The sequence below is a fragment of the Vitis vinifera genome, chromosome 13 (genome assembly GCF_030704535.1).
Source record: "Vitis vinifera cultivar Pinot Noir 40024 chromosome 13, ASM3070453v1".
Taxonomy (NCBI): Eukaryota; Viridiplantae; Streptophyta; class Magnoliopsida; order Vitales; family Vitaceae; genus Vitis; species Vitis vinifera.
Window position 1 is genome coordinate 28,913,533 of NC_081817.1, and position 16,843 is coordinate 28,930,375.

Below are 16,843 nucleotides of genomic sequence, written 5' to 3' on the forward strand. Positions count from 1 at the left end.
GAGAAGCTGTGGTTTGAAGGTTCATCTTCACGCCCTTTATATAGATCTAAATTGAGGAAATCAATCAACCGACGTCATGACATTTTTTACTATAAAATAAGGTTTTATTATCTATATTTTATATATATATATATATATATATTTCTAAGTCATTCAGTTAAGATAACGTGATGGGATGACTATTGACGATATGATAAATAATATTTTAGTATTCCCAAGAAAATTTGTCTTGGAGTGTCATTAATTGGTAGATCAGGAGAATAAGGAGGATATTTTTTCTAAGCTGACTAACCACTCACAAGATTTATATAAATTGAAGCAATGATTCATGAGCCCAAATTTCAATCATTTAGCTTCCACCTTTTCATTAATATGAAAAAGAAAAAACCCTTCAAAACTTTTCTCAAATGCTAATTATGATGAGAAATGAATGAAAAGTTCACCAAAAAAAAACAGGATTATTTCGTTTTCAGCTCTCCAAAAGGCATTTTTTGGTGTGAAAATTTCATCCATAGGCATATTATATGTATTATTATCAAAATATGGTTAGAACTAATAGGAGGATTAGTCAAAATGAGACGATTATTTACAAACATCGATATATGTCCATGATTTTTGATATATTAGATATTATAAATATTTTTTTTATAATTATAACTTGATAAATATCGTTTAGTTAATATTTGATAATATTTTTATTCAGAGTGTTTTTAATAAGAATGCTTTCTTTGAAAGTATTTTTAAGAGAATCATTTATTAAATTTTTTTTATAAAACACTATAAATATTTTTTAAAAAAATTTTAAAAATATTTTCTAAAATTTATCAAACACTTATTTTTTTTTTTTCAAAACTACTATTTAAAGTAAAAGTGTTTTTTAAAATTACAACAAAACGGACTCTTAATTATCTTTAGTAGGAGGACATTGAAGTTGAAGTTTGAAGTCCCATAAGAATAATTGTATTAAATATTAACTTTTTTTTTTTTTGTTTTTTTGCCATTATGAAAAACTTGAATATTTCTAATAAAATGTTAAAACTTTTTAAAGAAAAATAAAAAATTGATAACAAAACCATAAAATAAATTTCATTAATTAGTACTCTTATAAATATATTTCATACTTAAATTTTATTTTTAAAAGAATAAAATTTAGTTTTTACAGAATTATTGACAACTCCTATTTAAAATATTTTTACTTAACATCTCTTCAAAAATTAAATTTGATAGTGAAATAAATTTATAGGAGTGTTATTTAATGAAATTTGAAACCAATAGTGATAGCGTGTATTTACAACAAATCTCAAGGTCCTGATGAAAAAAAACCAAAAAATTAAAATCCATGCTACTTTGAACTGAGAAAAGATAATGGAAGCACTAATCTATCCTCATGAAAATTTCCTTAAATTAAATGGTAAGATACCTAGTGATTTTTTATTCTTGATCCATGAAAATAGAGGAAGGGTGCTATGCTATAGGAGGCTTTTGGGGAAGTCAAAATAGGGGAGCACTCATCTTGGGATGGGTGCTATGTCATTAATACAGATATAATAACAAAAACCTTGTCCTTCAATCAATCATATTTTACACCATCGATTTATTATGTCTACTGCTTCTAAGCTGTAGACAATTTAAAATATAGACATTTGCATATAGCAATCAATGATTTATTAATATAAATAGTTGCAAGTTGGAGAGTGGATTTATTTGTTTAAGACCACATGGATCAGTACTTCTGATTTTAGATAATGAAGAGGGGAGCAGCTTTTATTGAAATATATGTAAGGATATTTCTTCAAATATACGTAAGATCTTTTAGTCATCCTGCTGTAAATATTTGAAGATCTCTATTGAAATTAATCAGATTAAGGTCAAGCATACCTAATTTGAAAGTGTCAAAGGAGGGAGATGATGGAAATTAAGAAGGGTGACTCAGCTAACATTTGTTGAGTCCGAGTATTGATAAATTGGAGTTTCAGATTCATGATTTTGCCATAGAACCTTTGATAACATCAAACAATCTAGAAACTTAAATTATTAAGCAGAATGATCAATAATAAATTTATTTAAACTACATCCTTAACATTTAATTAGGGCAAAATTAATGGTATAAAATTGTTATCATATAAGTGTTGAAGTTTTAGCCCAAGTCTAGATGACATAAATTGTTGACTTGATAGTTAAAATTAAGAGTTGGTTTAACAATATTTTTGGAAAAAGTTAATAGAGGAATATTTTTTGAAAATATATCTTTAAAATAATTTTTAAGCATAATTCTTATAAAAAAAAAGCACTTTTATGAACAAAATTTTGTTTGAGAATTCACATATGAAAATAATTTTTTGGCAACCTTCTTAAATTTTTTTTTGAGCATAGTTCTGAAATATATATATATATTTGAGAATTCTAATATGAAAACTAATTTTCTTGGTTTATTCTCTCTAAAAGTAGCACTTCTACCTATAATTTAAAAAATTCCTAAAATATTCTTTATATCTTTTATTGTTTCTCAAATATTTTACAAAAAACACTTAAAAAATAACATGTTTAGAATGAATTCTCAAAGAAATCATTTTCAATAAAAAATTTCAAATATATATTTTTTTAAAATTAGAAAACTATTTTTTGAGAAAACAAAAAATTTAAAAATAGTTCCTAAATAAATTCTAAGCTTTTAGGTTAAAATGATATCTTAACATGTTATTAGTGTTTGATTGATGTAGGTTGTCTTGAAACTTGTCTAGTGTTTATTTTTTCCAGTTTCTTAGCCTTTGAAGGCTATAAAGGGATTTAGAAAAGGCTAACCTAAGAGGGGATTATAGGTCATCTTTATCTATCTCTTGTTCAATGTCAAGCATAATGTTCATTGCTTTGTTTAAAATTTTGAAAAATAGTTAATATAAACTAGTCCTCCACACCAAGAAGATGTTACTAATTTCCCAACAAAGAATTAGAATATTTGTTGTGTCTAGTATCTTTAAGGCTTATTAATATAGAATTATTAAGCTCTTCTATAGCTATGCAAGGGTTTACTTGTGATTTTGAACCAAACCTAGATCAAGGAATTTATAATCCTCCTAGACTTCATTCATTATTGTTTTAGTTAATAATTTGAATATGATTTATGTTAGCATTTTTATATAATTTGTGGTTATTCATAATTATATTTGTATAATGAATTGATATGTATTATTTAAGAGTATCAATTGATAGGTAGATGAATCAATTAATTGAGCATTCAAGAGTTTTGTGTATAAAAGACTAAAATTATAAATAGGGAATTAGAAAATTTTTATTTATATGAATATGATGATACAACTTTTGTAACTCCATCATTATGAGGTTTAATTTGTACATAAAGTTTATGAATAATTACTTGAATACATTTAAGTTGGTAACCCATCATTATCTATTAATTTATACATAATATTTGTAAATAATGAGTATAACTCTTATATAATTGTTGATGGAAAGACCAAGAGTTATAAATCTCTTTTATAAGGTTAAGGTCTCAAGTCACATTCTCATTCTTATGCCTTTAGTTGTTTACTTATAGCAACATACGCCATTTATCTACCATATGAGAGTAGTGAGTTGAAGACCTTGATCCAACAATTTACTAGGTGACTCAAGGTCATATCATAAGTATTATCAATATCCTGGATTAAGGTAAGAATATAATTATTATTTTGTCATTTCTTTATTCTTTATATGTATTATGTTTTATGCATCCAAAATTGATTTTTCAAAATAATTATTTCCCCATAAAATTTAGTTAACAATTTATTCATTGGTAATAGGAAGTTCTTTCATTGTTTTAATTTGATAGCTGGAGCAAAACTCCAAAGTTTCTCTATGATAGGCCAAATGAAGTGGAGGCAAATGTAAAATCAAATGAAGTTGAAGAAACTACATAAAAACAGTGAGCAAAGAAAACAAAATCTCCTAAAAAACCAAATTATTGATACAAGAAGAGTAAGAATTTATTCTTGAATTTAAAATTTTCATGAGGTTAGAATGAAGAATTTTAGATTCATGCAAAGAGAAAATGTTACATCATTTTATGGAAACAATATAATGGAATTAGTGCCTAAACTTAATGATCAATCAGAGATAAGAACTAGTTGGATTTTTAGAACTAATATGGATGAAAGTGGTTTATTTGTTAGAAATAGTAGTCGAAGGTTTGAAAATGGAAGAAGATACGATCGATAAGAAACCATTGCTTCTAAATTAATGTTGAATAAAATAGAATGGTACTTGTCTTTGTATATTTTTCAATGTTAGTTTATACCAAATGAATATTGAAGTACATTTTGAATGTATCTCTCTCTCTCTCTATATATATATATGAATGAAGATTGTATGTTGGAAAATTTGATTCCATTTATGCTGCTAATATTTTTTCAAGTCATGTCTTCATTTTATTTATTTATTTTTTCAAAAAAGGCTCTTTATGATTTTAAGGAAGTTCCAAGAACTTAGTATAAAAGTTTGACCAAATCATTTTTGGAAAACAATTTTTTTTTAAAAAAAGATAGACACAATCTTATTTGCAAAAATACTAAATGATGATATATTGTTTTATGCAAATTTGTTGATACCATGACTTCTTTATCATACTTACTTTTATTGATAACAAAAGGGTGGAGAAGTATTATTAGGTTACTATTTTATAATTCAAATATATTTTAGCAATCCTATGATATTGATGCTTCTTATAATGATTAAGTACACCTCAAAATTCTTAAATTAAATATCTTCTTAAATTAAATATAAAGTTATATACAAAGAGTTTTTTAGCAATCTTAGTATTTTTATCATAAAAAGGGAGCAAATTGTTAGCCCTAGGTTTCATTGAATGCAAATTTTTAAGATAACAAAAGAATGCTTTGAGTTAAAGTTTTTATGATTCTAGATTTTTTGAAATTGAATTTTGACACATAAAATATTGAAATATGTTTTTCCTAATATAAGATATATTTTTTCTAAGATGCACACACTACACTAGTCAAATTCTGGATAGAAGGTATGTTTGTTTTATTTAAAAATTGATGTATGCTCTCTGATTTTCTTATTATTTTTCATGTAAACTAGACTTTCTAATGACTTATGTGATTTTTGTGTGATTTTATGGGCCCTCTGAGCTAGTTTTGAAAATCGGCTTATGCATGCTTTTGTATTCTGACATGTTATGGACCTTTTGGAACCTTCTTGTAATGTGAATTTATTCTAAATCTTGAATGATTGTTTGGTCACTTGGATGATAATCTAGACATAAAAGATGCTTGCAGAAAATTGTTGTAATCAAATTCTTTTTTGATATATTTTTAGATTTATTTATGAAGATTTCTTTTTCTAATAGCTTGTTGGAAATTTTGCATTATACTCACTTTGTTGTTTAATTCAAGATTAATTGGCATCTGATAACCTGACATTGGTTGTTGTATTATAATGTAGACATAAGGAGGATGTTGTATGATTTTTTTATTTTTTATGATAAAGTAATGATTTTAGATATTTGTTTAGGATTTTTGAAATGAATACAACTGCTCTACCTCTTGCTGAATGTTTTGTCTTAGTCTCTAATTTTGGTACTTCTTGCTATATTGTGCATTAGTTCAACTTTAGCAATGAGTTTGTATGACTCTTGTGAATAAGTGATATTTTCCTTAGACTTTTGTCATTTCCTTTATGTCGTACATATACCATGCATGTTAGGATTAGGTATCTTGTTATTTGTTATCGTAACCTATTCTAATCTCCTTTGTCTTATGGAAATACACTGTAAATAATTTATGCTATTTATGTACGCTCCTCACCTTTTATCTCCAAATTCTATAGATTTGTATGTTTCATGTGTGAACATCTCCATGTTTAATATTGTTATTGGTTGCTTTGATTGTTACTTGACTCTAACTAAGACCAAAATGCATGTTGTATATTATGTTATTTGAACTAACCTTGATGTTTTTATGATAGTGCTTTGAGTCGCAGTCCAGGTATGTACACTATCTTTTATGCTTTTGTCTTAGAATGATTATTTGGCTTTGGCATATTGTTAGGATTTAGATAATCACCTCTGCTTCCTATCATTAATTTATCGATTAATTGTCATACTTCACTCAACCTAGTAAGTAGAGACCTATTTTTAGGTCTTAAAAGGGGTGTTACCATTATGGTACATTCCTGATAAGTAACTTGACATCCAGACCTAGACTCGAGTTTCAAAATGGGTTTTTCCAAAAACGAGTCCTTTTGTTTAGGGATATATTTCTTATTTTATTTTCCCTTTTAAAAATAAATAAAAATAAGTGATAACTCTAGTTTTTATAAAAATATAGTTTTTCATCTAAAAAGTGAGTCTTGCTATCAAGTGAAGAAGTACGTGAAAAATACGGGTTTACAAATTATATTATTTCTTTCTAATAATTATAATATATAATTTTTTTTATTGTATAAAATGCATATGGTATGTTGTTAGTATTTGCTCATTATGAAGAAAACTATTTGATGAAATGATATAAAAGTAGAAATATCATTTTAGTCATTTAAACTCTTAATACGATCTTACTTTGAGAGGGAGGACAATAATGAAATGAGAGACAAAATGTAAAATCAACCCACAAAAAGATGCGTTATGCATTTAATTGCAATAGTTCTGTGAAAAAAATCTAGGCTATTTTGAAATGGGGATACAAAATTCTCTATTTAAGAGAAATTTGTTTTGTACACCAATATATCAAGAACTATCTATGTAATTACATTAATATAAATGACTTTATTTTATAAAATGTATATTTTATGCTATTATTAGCCATTCATTGCAGAGAAAACAATTAGATGAAAGGATATGAAAGTATTACGCAATTTGATGAGAGGATTGAAAGTACAAATATCATTTGTCACTTAAACTCTTAACATGATCTTACTTTGAAAGACAAGACAATAATAAAATGAGATACATACTGTAAAATCAACACATAAGAATATGCATTATAGATTTAATTAAAGCACTTCTAGTGCAAAACCAAAGATATTATGCAATGGGAATACAAAGAGATGATCATCTCCATCTTATTGAATTCATATATTGAAAAGATACTGTTGTGGATCTCCTCTATTATAAGAGGAATTTCTTGAACCATATAGCTGAATGCTTGGGGTATCTTTTCAAGCCATTTTCATAATCGACAAAGAAAATGCCAAACCTAACAGTGTAGCCAAAACTCCATTCATAGTTATCCAATAATGACCATGCAAAATAACCCTTCACATTAACACCATCCCTACAAAAAAAGGAATATATATATATATATATATATATATATATATATATATATATATTAGCATGTGTTTCTTTTATTTTGTGCAATCAAATAGTCATAAAATTGTTATAAATATACTTACTATAGACAAAATGAAATCATTCAGGATTGAGTAATTGCAAGAACCCTAAACACTAGAAAAAAAAAATTGTACATCCAAAAAATTAAACTCACTTGATGGCTAATTGAAGGAATAAAAGATGGCGGTAGTAGTAATCTATCCTCTTCGAGTCCTTCAAGGCCTCTTTAAGTGTTAAGGTATTATTATTGACTTCACTAACACCTAAAATAGTTTCAAACATTTATGTTAATTGACTAAAGATGTAATAAGAGAATTCTTTTGAGTTATATGTTTCTAAAATAACATGTGAACGAAAAGGAAATTAATGAAAAGTCATTAGCCTTACCATTTTCAGTGATGTAAATAAGTGGATTGTTGTATTTTCTCTTCACATAGAGTAAAAGACTCCGGATTCCACTAGGATAGACACTGAGCCAACTTGAACCAGTCTGTAGATACATTCTCCATATACGTAATTTATGAAAATGAACGAACTGATGATCTTTATGCCCTAAAGAGAAGCATGCTATGCTATACAGGGCTAACAGTTCATATTATTGGGTCTTGTTTGTATTGTGTTAAAAGTGGAACACTTGACTAAATAAGTCAATCCAAAGATGACACAAATAATAATGTAGTTAAAATTATGAACTCAAACACAACCTAATTATTAAATAGATAACACATTATGTAACATATTTAATCCATTTAATAATTATGTATTATTTAATAATCCAATTGAGTTAGATTTTGTGTGAGTCTATATAATTAACTTTTCAACCTACATGTTTATGACTCAATTTTGAATTATTTATTCAAAATGAAATTTTATACAAGTCAAATATAACTTAAATAAGTTAAAATTATAACAAATTAATCAATATGATTATTAAATAGGTTATTAATTTGAGTAAAATTTATGTTATATAGGTTAACCCAAAAACAACCTATTTATTCAATGAGTTATGTAGGTGAATATAAATTTGACCAAAATACTATTATACTCGATTAAACCCTTGAAAAAGGTGTTGGATTCGGATCATGTTAACAAATTATATCAAACTTTGTCAACCCTAACTACAACTATCTATTCATGCATAATATGGTTTTTTTATCAGTGTTTTAGCAACAACTTCTTTTGCTCACATACCGTTGGACCGATGGGGATTCCATTGCGTTGTACTATCAAACCAAAGGAAAAAAAAAACAAAGAAAATATTAATTACATAAGTTTATAGTGATCATGAATCAAAATATGAGGAATTAGTATAAACTCACCGGTGAGATTAGCAAGAGAATCTGTGGAGTAGCTCACGTTAACAGTATTAGCAACAGGAACATTAGCTGCATAATTTGCAGTGTAGTAATTCAATCCAAGAAAATCAAAGGACCCTTTCACTAGTATAGATTGCTCAGGGGTGAACTTTGGTAGTCGTGGTCCAACAAGCGTGCGCATGCTATATGGATAATCGCCATAGGTTAATGGATTCATAAACCTATATATGGACAAACATGTAATAATATTAGTGTAGTAATTTATAATCAAGAGGCTAATTGTTGAGCACACATGCATATACTAACCATCCAAACATGAAATCTAGGGCTCTTATGGCTGCTTTCTTATCTGCATTCTGGTTAGAGTACGGTACCATCCACTTAGACACCAATGTTATTCCAATCTTCCCCTTTTGAGATGCCTACATAGTTTATATATTAGCATAGCATTTCTAGTTAAGGATTATAGCAATGATAACGATTTTTCCATTCTAAAAGACTCATAAAATTTGACAAACAATTGGAAAAACTATTTTAAATTTTGTTACATGTTACGTAATAGTCCAAATGCTAATAAACTTTATATGAATTACTAGTTTCTTATTAAAAACTTAAATTTTTAGGTTAATTAATAACTTAATATTATAGTTCATAATTCATTGACAATCCTAACTATAGATGCACAGACGAAATGTACTAGACTATCCGTGAATTTAATTTACTAAACACTATTGCATACTTACCTGGTATCTATCCTGGTACACTTTTACTGCAGCTGCATGAGAAAGAAGCAGATGGTGGCCTACCAGGTAAGGCTCAATGGCAGAGTTCCCAGCTGTGCATGCTCCATTAACCCACTTAGAGCATCGTCCTGGTGCTGAGACTCCTTGGTCATAACCACCACTGCTGTAAGACCATGGCTCGTTGAGGGTGATCCAATACTTCACTCGATCACCAAACTCCTTAAAACAAAGCTCCGCAAAGTCCCGAAAATCATCTCTATTGAACAGATGGTAATGTTACATATATATCGTGTTCACAAACAAAAAATTTGCCCCAAAAATGTGTTTGTATATACATTTAGATATATAGTTAAAGATTCTTTTGTATAGAATGGTAAATAAAGCAGGGTTTGATTTCGCTTACATAATGTGTGGGCTTAAAAAGCCACCATACTCATCTTCTAGTGCTTGTGGAAGATCAAAGTGAAATATTGTCACATAGGGTTGTAGACCTGTGGAAAGTGAAACATATATGGAACAAGTTCTTTAAGTTTTTTGATCCAAATAGTTCATTTCTTGGGTTGAATGTTTGAGTTTGTGGCTTGACTTTTACAACCTCAATTGAAGCTTAATTCAATTACGATACTTACAGGAGTACATTTTTGGTCCAAAAGCCCAAATGGTGGCTCAATCTTAGGTATTAGTCCATCCTAAAATGATGGTTCGGCTGATCACATCTAAGTCAATTTCCCACCCGATCCATTGAGGTCCTAGATTTATGTGCATTAATGTTAGTGGGTGCAACTCGAATGAGTTAGATAGGTTGGTGGTCAATCTAAACTTAACCCAAACATGAAAATTATTTATTTAAAGTCTTAGCTAACCCAATTAATATTATTCAATCTAAATTACCTAACTCACGTTCAACTTAAGCTTATTTTTCTAAATTGAAGTTAAAAGTTAGTTTTGTAATTAGGATTTGAGTTAATGGGTAGAGTTAGCTCAAGTCACAGCCTCAAATGTAACTAGCTAATCATCAAAACATAAAGAGATGAGAGTGAGTAATGACCTTTTGATAGTAGTTCATTGATGAGATTGTTGTAAAAGTTGATACCTTCCTTATTTACTCCTCTGCTTAGCTTCCCACCTGAGTTACAAAAATTTATATTTGTTCCAAACAAAAGAAAATGGAATGCTATACTCCTTGGAATGAGAGGTCAATTTATAACTATGTTACTTATATTGTCACATTGGTTGAAAAGACTATATAACTTCAACAATTCTTTGTCATTTTTCCTAAATCATGTGATGAATAATTCTTTCCTTTTTTTTTTTTTTTTCTCATTTTTGAGATCTACTTAAGTAACTAGGTATTTGAGGGTTGTTCTTTTGGGAGACATTGATAAGCCATCCTTAATGCTTTTCAATAGATAAGACAACATATTATTCAAGTTAATATTAATTGTAATTGGAATCTTTCTTAAATATAATCCTTAAACAATATTAACAATGAACTTGGCTTTTTAGATTTAACCATATTTTAGGTGAATTTAGGTCATTGCCACTCTTTAATGTCACATGTTGTGATGCTAAGCATATAAATAATGTAATATAAGCTTTGTATGTTTATGACATTAAGTTTAAAGATAATATAATATGGAGGTTTTTTTAAATAATCATTTCTATCAAAAACAAGAGTAATGTCAAAATCAATGATTATTTAATAACATTTTGATAGAAGATCATTTAATTTATCATTTTTAATTTTCATTAATTAACAATGAAGTCACTTTTACTAGAAACTTATTTTACTTCAAATATATATTAACTGCCTTTGTTGATTCTATTCCACAAATATATAAATATGAAAAAAAAAATTAAAGTCAATTTTGCAATCGTATGATACATCTTTTGAGATATGATATCTTTTCAATTGTCATTAGGTGTGATATCTCTCATTATCAAATTTTTTATTTATTTATAATGGGTGATTTATCTAATGTATTTAATTAAATATATTGTGACATTATGAGAGATGGTGGATTTGAAGTAGTTCAGATTTAATATATGATTAATGCGGAGTTGACAAAGAGAACATCATGCATGACTATCCATCAATGTATAACTAAGCAATAGATGATATTTACACATGACATGACTTTACTAGTAGTTTATTACTTTTTTTTTTAATATTTATTTCATGTTGAATTATTAGAATCAAGGAAGATATGATACAAAGAATTTTTTAAACATAGAGGTGAACTTGTATGACCTTATTTGTCCTTCCATGAGTGAGATCATCATCTAGAGTCATTTATATAGATTTGTCTCTTTTATATCTAGTCAAAATTATGCTTATTCAAATTGGGGTTGGAAAACTTCTCTAGCCAAAGAATCAACTTCAATGTGGAGAAGACATAATGACCTTTTTTTATTATTTATTTCTTCTTAATTTCCTTATTTCTTTTAAAATCAACTTCTTTGTTGTTTGGGAAGAAAATTAAACAAAGTTAATTAATAATTAAATATCACAACTTTTCTAACATTTTCATACATTATAAAGAAATCCTAGTAGAAAATTTAATATTATATAAAAATTTATAAAAATATTGAAACAAAAAACTTACGAGGCAACACCCTAGACCAAGATATTGAGAATCTGAAAGCATCCATTCCCAATTCTTTCATTGTATGCACATCTTCCTATTAAATTCAAATATGTAAATAACTATCACCATAATTTTTATAATATTAATGAAAGAAAAATGAGAAGGAAGAGATAATACGAGGAATTCCAAACCTTATAACAATGATAGAAATCATTTGCAACATCGCCATTGCTACCATCCGTTATCCTATCTATATTGTCATCACAAAAAAGTTAAGAAATATAATTAATTTTTTTTTATTTATATATCAATATATAATATAATTATTCATTGATTAGATTCTAATCTTATCTAAATTATTTTTAATGCTTTTAAATTCATATCAATTATTGAATTAGAAAAGTTATCAAGCCACAATTCACTAGTTGGGTCGATGGTTCAATTGTGATCAAATAATGATTCAATATAATTTTTGAAAATTATAATTTATATATTCTTAAATAAAAATATATAAATTTAATATGTATATATATGCAAATAATTATAATTTATAATATTTATTTGTTTATAAATTAAATTAATTTTTAATATAATTTCAAAAAATAAAAAATTAAACCAGAAAGGTGGGTTCTTCTATTGATCCATCCTGTCCACTTCACTTAATTTTTCATTTTATCTTTTTGGGATGAAGATTATCAGATCTCAACTTCGTATTCTTGTCATCATTTGCAATCACTTCCTAATAGCAAAACCTAAACTATTTTAAGTGCTCGTTTTCTTAGAGAAAAATAAAAAATAAAATAATTTAAATTTAATAATAAAAGTTTTTGTCATTATCTTACTTGCTTTTTCTTTTCAAAAAATGTAAATTATTATTATTATTATTATTATTTTGAATTTTAAGTTTTAAAACTCAAATGTTATCCTAAACCTTCAAGCTTAAATCCAAACACAATCATCATAGACTTTTTGTGTTAAAAAAAGTCAGGAAAATTATTCAACTCAAAGAGAGACCTGGGTATTTATGACTGAAAGTATCCCATATACTAGGACCTCTGCCACCTTCGTTTGCTGCACCTTCATACTGAAAAATCAATGCACAGAACATATTAATTTATATTAAAAATAAGAAAATGATATGATATAGAATACATAGCATATCGAACTTCAAACTTGAACATTTGAAATATATGGAAAAAATGGATTTAGAATAAAAAAAAATGGAATTTAGATCTAAAGCAATCACACCATTGCATGGTACAAATTAAAGTGATTTTTGATAATGTGGCAAGTTGTGATGGGTCTTCACTATTATCTATAAAAGTTGTTTTTTGATACCATGAAAATGTCAGATCTCTATTATGAACATACTAAAAAAAAAACAAAAAAAGTTATAATAAATTAAAATTAATCTATGAATCCGTAAAAATACATCCTTACCTGATAAGAAGCCGAACCTGTTCCAAAAATGAATCCGGCCGGAAAACTACTTCGATTGAAGGAGGCAGCTACCACTGGCTCAGTCCAAGCCAATGAGCTAACCAGGATTAGTAGACCTAGTGGTAATGAGCACTGATGAGTTGCCATGAGTAGCTGTGGTTTCAAGGTTCATCTTCACTCCCTTTATATAGATCCAAATTAGAGGAAATCAATCAATTAATGTGACATTTTTGCTAACTACTCCAATTGAAGGAGTCAGCTACCACTGGCTCAGTCCAAGCCAATGAGCTAACCAGGATTAGTAGGCCTAGGAGTAATGAGCAGTACTGATAAGTTGCCATGAGTAGTTGTTGTTTCAAGTTTCATCTTCACTCTCTTTGTATAGATCCAAATTAGAGGAAATCAATCCATTAATTATGTGACATTTTTGTTGTGAAAATTTCATCCATAGGCATATTATATATTGCTATCAAAGTATGGCTAGAACTGTTAAGAGGACTAGTCAAAATGAGACAATTATATATTTAGAAACATCTTATACATCTCCATGATTTTTGATATGTTACATATATATATATTATGGATATATTTTTTTTCCATAATGATAATTAGGCAAACATCATTTAGTTAGGAGGACATTGAAGTTGAAGTTTAAAGTCCCATAAGAGAATTGTAATGAATATTATCTATTTTTTTGCAATTATGAAAAACTTGAATACCAATAGCAAAATGTTAAACCTTTTAGTGAAAAATAAAAATTGAGAGCAAAACCCTAATAGCAAACAAATTAATTTGTTTTAAAAAAATAATTAAAATCCATGCTACTTTGAACTGAGATAAGATAATGGAAACACTAATCTATCCTCATGAAATTAAACTTCCTTAAATTAAATGGTAAAGTACATAATGTTATTTGATCCTTGATCCATGAAAGTAGAGGAATGAATGAAACTTAATTAAATACTAATTTGATACGTAATTAATAAGATATTATATTGTCTAATTTTAACTACAAGAAAAAAGCTTATTTTGACGCATGATTCCTTAACATAAAAGACTATATGTCATTGTAAATTATTTTTGTTACGGAATAATGAGAATAGATAATAAGAAACAAAATAGAATAAGAATACATATATTTACATGAAAAACCCTAAATGGAAAAAATCACGAGTAGAAAAGAAAAATCCACTATATAAAAAATTGGTACAAGATGGGAGAGATGCGAGCGACTATACATCATCGCAAGAACTTGTAAACTTAAGTTGACTGTAAAACCTAGGTTGAAAAGGCCAAAATGAAGAGGCCATGTTACCATAATTTGAGATGGGTCCGGTATTAATTTCTATGAGAAATCAAGCAATGGGTGGTTTGCAATTGAGAGTTGAATCTTAGAGATTTGTACGCATTTATACCTGTGGGTGGAGTTGAATGGGACCCTTTTATAGAACTCACTAGAGTTTTGATCTTATTGGTCACTATGTAGGTATGCTGGATTTTCTTTTTATTCAAAGTATGATGATGTGATTGAAATTTTAAATGGATGGGCAGGATGAAGCACTAATTAATTAAGAAAATTGGTTGTTAATTTATGAGCCAACGTACTACCAAATTGCTTGGTAGTTTGTAATTGATTTTACATATATTAATGATTGTAAAGTGGATGAGCTCATCATCAAAGAATAAGAACTTATTTTTTAAAAAAAGAAAAAAAAAAGAAACAATTCTTCTTTATTTTAATTTGTTGTGTGTGCTTCTCATAATTAAGAATGAGTATTTTGGGTCAATTAATGTCTTCAGTTCAGGCATGTGTCTTTATGCATAATTGTTACTGTTTAGCCATTCTTTCCCTTAGAATTTCAGATCATAAAATGATTTGCATACATTTTGTTATAAATTTTATTTGAATTGGTCAGGAACTATATCTAATTAGTGACCATTTTCAGAGGAACCATATACTGCTATTCTAGGAGATCATGGCAGTTTCCCGAGAAATTGGTGGTAGAGAATCCTTTTCCTTCTATGTGATCAAAATTGAAAATGTGAATCTCAATAATGAACTACACCTAGAGGGGGGTGAATAGGTGTTGTAGAACAATTTAAAAAATCCTTCCAACAAAGATTAACTAACCTTAGACTATCTTAATGTCAAGAATTTTTTTTTCTTCTAATAACTTTTCAACAAAGCAAAACATCCACAAGCAATAATGTATGCATCAACACTCCCCCAACAATTTATAAATGCAAAACACATGCAAATGCTTCAACACTCCTCAAAAATAAAACAAAACATAGAGTGAGAGAAAGAGACAATGAACACCAGATTTTTAACGTGGAAAACCTCCGAAGAGATAAAAAACCACTGGCCTATCACCGATTGAAAACTCCACTATGAAGAATAAAAAACTGAGTATAAGGTTTTACCTAGCTCAAGCCAACCAATCCTTCCCGGAATACTTGACTAGTACCTTTATTTTCAGCTTCTCTTTTTGGAGCACACTTGGAGTCCGCACCAAGCTCAATCTCGGCCTCTTCTTGAATCCACACAAGAAGAAAATGGGTTTTTGCACAACCCAAATAGAATGAGAGATTTAGATGTGAATGAAAGAATGAGTCAACCCATTTATTGCTCAAGAAAATCCATTGAAAACTAGTTTTGAAAACATTAAGAGAAGTGGATTTTCTTTGCAATAAAAAAATCCAACTTAGGAAAGCAAAAATGAGAAATGAAGAACACTTGGGAGTGTGGCTGCTCTCCCCACGTTTTCAGCAGTCTCTCTTCTCAGAAAATGAGAGAAGATTGGGTTTTAAAGTGTAAAAAGAAACCCTTAATCTAATGGCTGAGATTTGATCAAAAAAACATTAGTTGGATAGATCCACCCCTACACCTGGATCGATCCAGAAACAGAGTAATAAAAGCCTTGCACCAAAAACCATTTTTCCCAACTTTCTAACACATTTAAAGATTAAAAACCGGGTTGATTCACACCCAATCACTCCACACTCGACTACATACCTTGGCCTCTTAGCAAAGTCTTAGTCTTCAAAGTCAAGTAGTCCGAATAGGAATAGGAAAGCCGAGTTAGGGGACACTTAGGAATTTTGTCCAGAATTGCCAACCTAGCTAAACACTCACAAAAATTATAACAGAATTTTTAAAGATGAATAATGTAATTATAGTACTTTTGTTTTTGTTTTTTTGTTTTTTTTTTCTTATACTCTAGATTTTAAACTTCAACCTTGGACAAAACTTTAGTTTCTCTACTAGAGATTATCTTGTACAATTTATCAATATTTATCATCATGCACCTTTCTTATTTTGAGTGAGAGAGAAGGTGAGTGAAAATTCAAAATAGAAAATGAAAACGAAAAGGATAAGGGATATATTTGATAAAATTTCAAAATTATGAG

At 28.0% G+C, this 16,843-nt stretch overlaps 1 protein-coding gene across 2 annotated transcripts; it reads right to left on the reverse strand.

Annotated features, from left to right (window-relative positions):
* Positions 1 to 6,966: 6,966 nt before the first annotated feature.
* Positions 6,967 to 13,579, reverse strand: LOC100259574 (beta-glucosidase 12). Of its 2 annotated transcripts, XM_002277162.4 has the most exons (13): positions 13,433 to 13,579; positions 13,007 to 13,076; positions 12,184 to 12,242; positions 12,011 to 12,086; positions 10,453 to 10,530; positions 9,808 to 9,895; positions 9,405 to 9,660; positions 8,968 to 9,083; positions 8,665 to 8,882; positions 8,537 to 8,568; positions 7,733 to 7,835; positions 7,500 to 7,608; positions 6,967 to 7,286 (listed from the first exon to the last, which is right to left on the reverse strand). In XM_002277162.4, the coding sequence occupies exons 1-13, from the start codon at positions 13,577 to 13,579 to the stop codon at positions 7,121 to 7,123; spliced, it is 1,518 nt and encodes a 505-aa protein (XP_002277198.3). In that variant the 3' UTR covers positions 6,967 to 7,120. The 2 variants fall into 2 exon arrangements, with proteins under 2 accessions (XP_002277198.3, XP_059597593.1); XM_059741610.1 differs by lacking the exons at positions 7,500 to 7,608; positions 7,733 to 7,835 and having other exon boundaries at positions 7,168 to 7,286.
* Positions 13,580 to 16,843: the final 3,264 nt, after the last annotated feature.